General features: G+C 44.6%; 1 protein-coding gene across 1 annotated transcript in view; it reads right to left on the bottom strand.

Moving 5' to 3' along the window:
* The window catches only part of LOC109886404 (probable E3 ubiquitin-protein ligase HERC1), a 206,773-nt gene that overhangs the window by 57,298 nt on the left and 146,975 nt on the right, over nucleotides 1-2,500 (bottom strand). The window contains exons 59-60 of the mRNA XM_031821355.1: nucleotides 1,600-1,800; nucleotides 572-702 (exon numbers count right to left, since the gene is read on the bottom strand). Of these exons, the coding sequence (XP_031677215.1) occupies nucleotides 572-702; nucleotides 1,600-1,800 (332 nt within the window). The remainder of the gene's footprint in view (nucleotides 1-571; nucleotides 703-1,599; nucleotides 1,801-2,500) is intronic.

Here is a 2,500-nt window from a genome sequence, read left to right as displayed (position 1 = left end):
TAATACTACTACTACTAATGAAACTACTACTAATAATAATAGTACTACTACTACTACTAATAATACTACTACTACTAATGAAACTACTACTAATAATAATAGTACTACTACTACTAATAATAATACTACTAATAAAACTACTACTACCACTGCTACTAGTACTACTAATACTACTACGACTAATACTGAAAATAATACTACAGCCGCTAATAATACTACTGCTACTAATAATAACAATAATAATAACTATAGGAGATACACAGGAGGAGACAGAGACTAGAAACATGAAGATATCTAGTGACCCAGTGCTATAGGAGATACACAGGAGGAGACAGAGACTAGAAACATGAAGATATCTAGTGACCCAGTGCTATAGGAGATACACAGGAGGAGACAGAGACTAAAAACATGAAGATATCTAATGACCCAGTGCTATAGGAGATACACAGGAGGATTATATTATAATATAATGTGATATAATATAATATAATGTGATATAATATAATATAATGTGATATAATATAATGTGATATAATATAATGTGATATTATTATATAGAGATAGTGGTGACCTTATGGGCATCGATGACCACGACCGCTCCTTTCTCCAGAGGCTCTTTGGTGCCAATCAGCAGCTTGCCGTCAGCGTAGCCCACGGCGAACGGCCTGTCCTCACTGTACCAGGCGATGTGGATCACTGACACTACAACAGAAAAACAACAGACTTCAGGTCACGGAACACCTACGTAAAACCGCCGTCGCGCGCACGAAAAAAATATATCAAACGGTCAGAAGTCTAAATCGGGAGAGTCACAAATCAACACGACTTCAGATCAGTGTCTTAAAGAGTAAATCCTGGAAGTAAGAAAAAATCATAGGATCAACGACACACAAGAGACACAGACTTGTGAAATCTGGGGACATTAAATTATTATTATTTTTTAACCTCTATTTAACCTCTATTCTCTATTCTTAACCTCAAGTCAGTTAAGAACAAATTCTTCTTTTCAATGACGGCCCAGGAACAGTGGGTTAACTGCCTTGTTCAGGGGCAGAACAACAGATTTGTACCTTGTCAGCTCAGGGATTTGAACTTGCAACCTTCCGGTTACTAGTCCAACGCTCTAACAACTAGGCTACCCTGCCGCCCCTCCACTCTAACCACTAGTCTACCCTGCCGCCCCTCCACTCTAACCACTAGTCTACCCTGCCGCCCCTCCACTCTAACCACTAGGCTACCTGCCGCCCCTCCACTCTAACCACTAGTCTACCTGCCGCCCCTCCACTCTAACCACTAGGCTACCCTGCCGCCGCTCCACTCTAACCACTAGGCTACCCTGCCGCCCCTCCACTCTAACCACTAGGCTACCTGCCGCCCCTCCACTCTAACCACTAGTCTACCTGCCGCCCCTCCACTCTAACCACTAGTCTACCTGCCGCCCCTCCACTCTAACCACTAGGCTACCCTGCCGCCCCTCCACTCTAACCACTAGGCTATCTGCCGCCCCTCCACTCTAACCACTAGTCTACCTGCCGCCCCTCCACTCTAACCACTAGTCTACCTGCCGCCCCATGCCAGCCCAGCCTCCAGACTACGTACCATCTTTCCGGTAGCAGTGCTCCAGCTCGGTGCGCCGCATGGTGCAGGCATCGTGGACCTCTATAAGGCCCAGGGATCCATCCATACGTCCTACCAGCAACACATCTTTGGGTTCCCCGCACCACAGGGACACGGCTTCTCCCTCCGGCCAGGCCAGAGCTGACACCCAGTGGGGCTGCACGTCCAGAAGACCTTTACCACCTGGTGGAGGGGGTCAGAGTGGAAAGGTTTACAGGTCAGATAGATACTAATAGAAACCACAGGGTCAGATAGAAACCACAGGGTCAGATAGATTCTAATAGAAACCACAGGGTCAGATAGATTCTAATAGAAACCACAGGGTCAGATAGAAACCACAGGGTCAGATAGATTCTAATAGAAACCACAGGGTCAGATAGATTCTAATAGAAACCACAGGGTCAGATAGAAACCACAGGGTCAGATAGAAACCACAGGGTCAGATAGATTCTAATAGAAACCACAGGGTCAGATAGATTCTAATAGAAACCACAGGGTCAGATAGATTATAATAGAAACCACAGGGTCAGATAGATTCTAATAGAAACCAAAGGGTCAGATAGATTCTAATAGAAACCTCAGGGTCAGATAGAAACCACAGGGTCAGATAGATTCTAATAGAAACCACAGGGTCAGATAGATTCTAATAGAAACCACAGGGTCAGATAGAAACCACAGGGTCAGATAGATTCTAATAGAAACCACAGGGTCAGATAGATTCTAATAGAAACCACAGGGTCAGATAGAAACCACAGGGTCAGATAGAAACCACAGGGTCAGATAGATTCTAATAGAAGCCACAGGGTCAGATAGATTCTAATAGAAACCACAGGGTCAGATAGAAACCACAGGGTCAGATAGAAACCACAGGGTCAGATAGATT

Source organism: Oncorhynchus kisutch, unplaced genomic scaffold, assembly GCF_002021735.2.
Source record: "Oncorhynchus kisutch isolate 150728-3 unplaced genomic scaffold, Okis_V2 scaffold3964, whole genome shotgun sequence".
NCBI classification, from domain to species: domain Eukaryota; kingdom Metazoa; phylum Chordata; class Actinopteri; order Salmoniformes; family Salmonidae; genus Oncorhynchus; species Oncorhynchus kisutch.
This window is presented reverse-complemented; position numbering and strand designations above follow the sequence as displayed.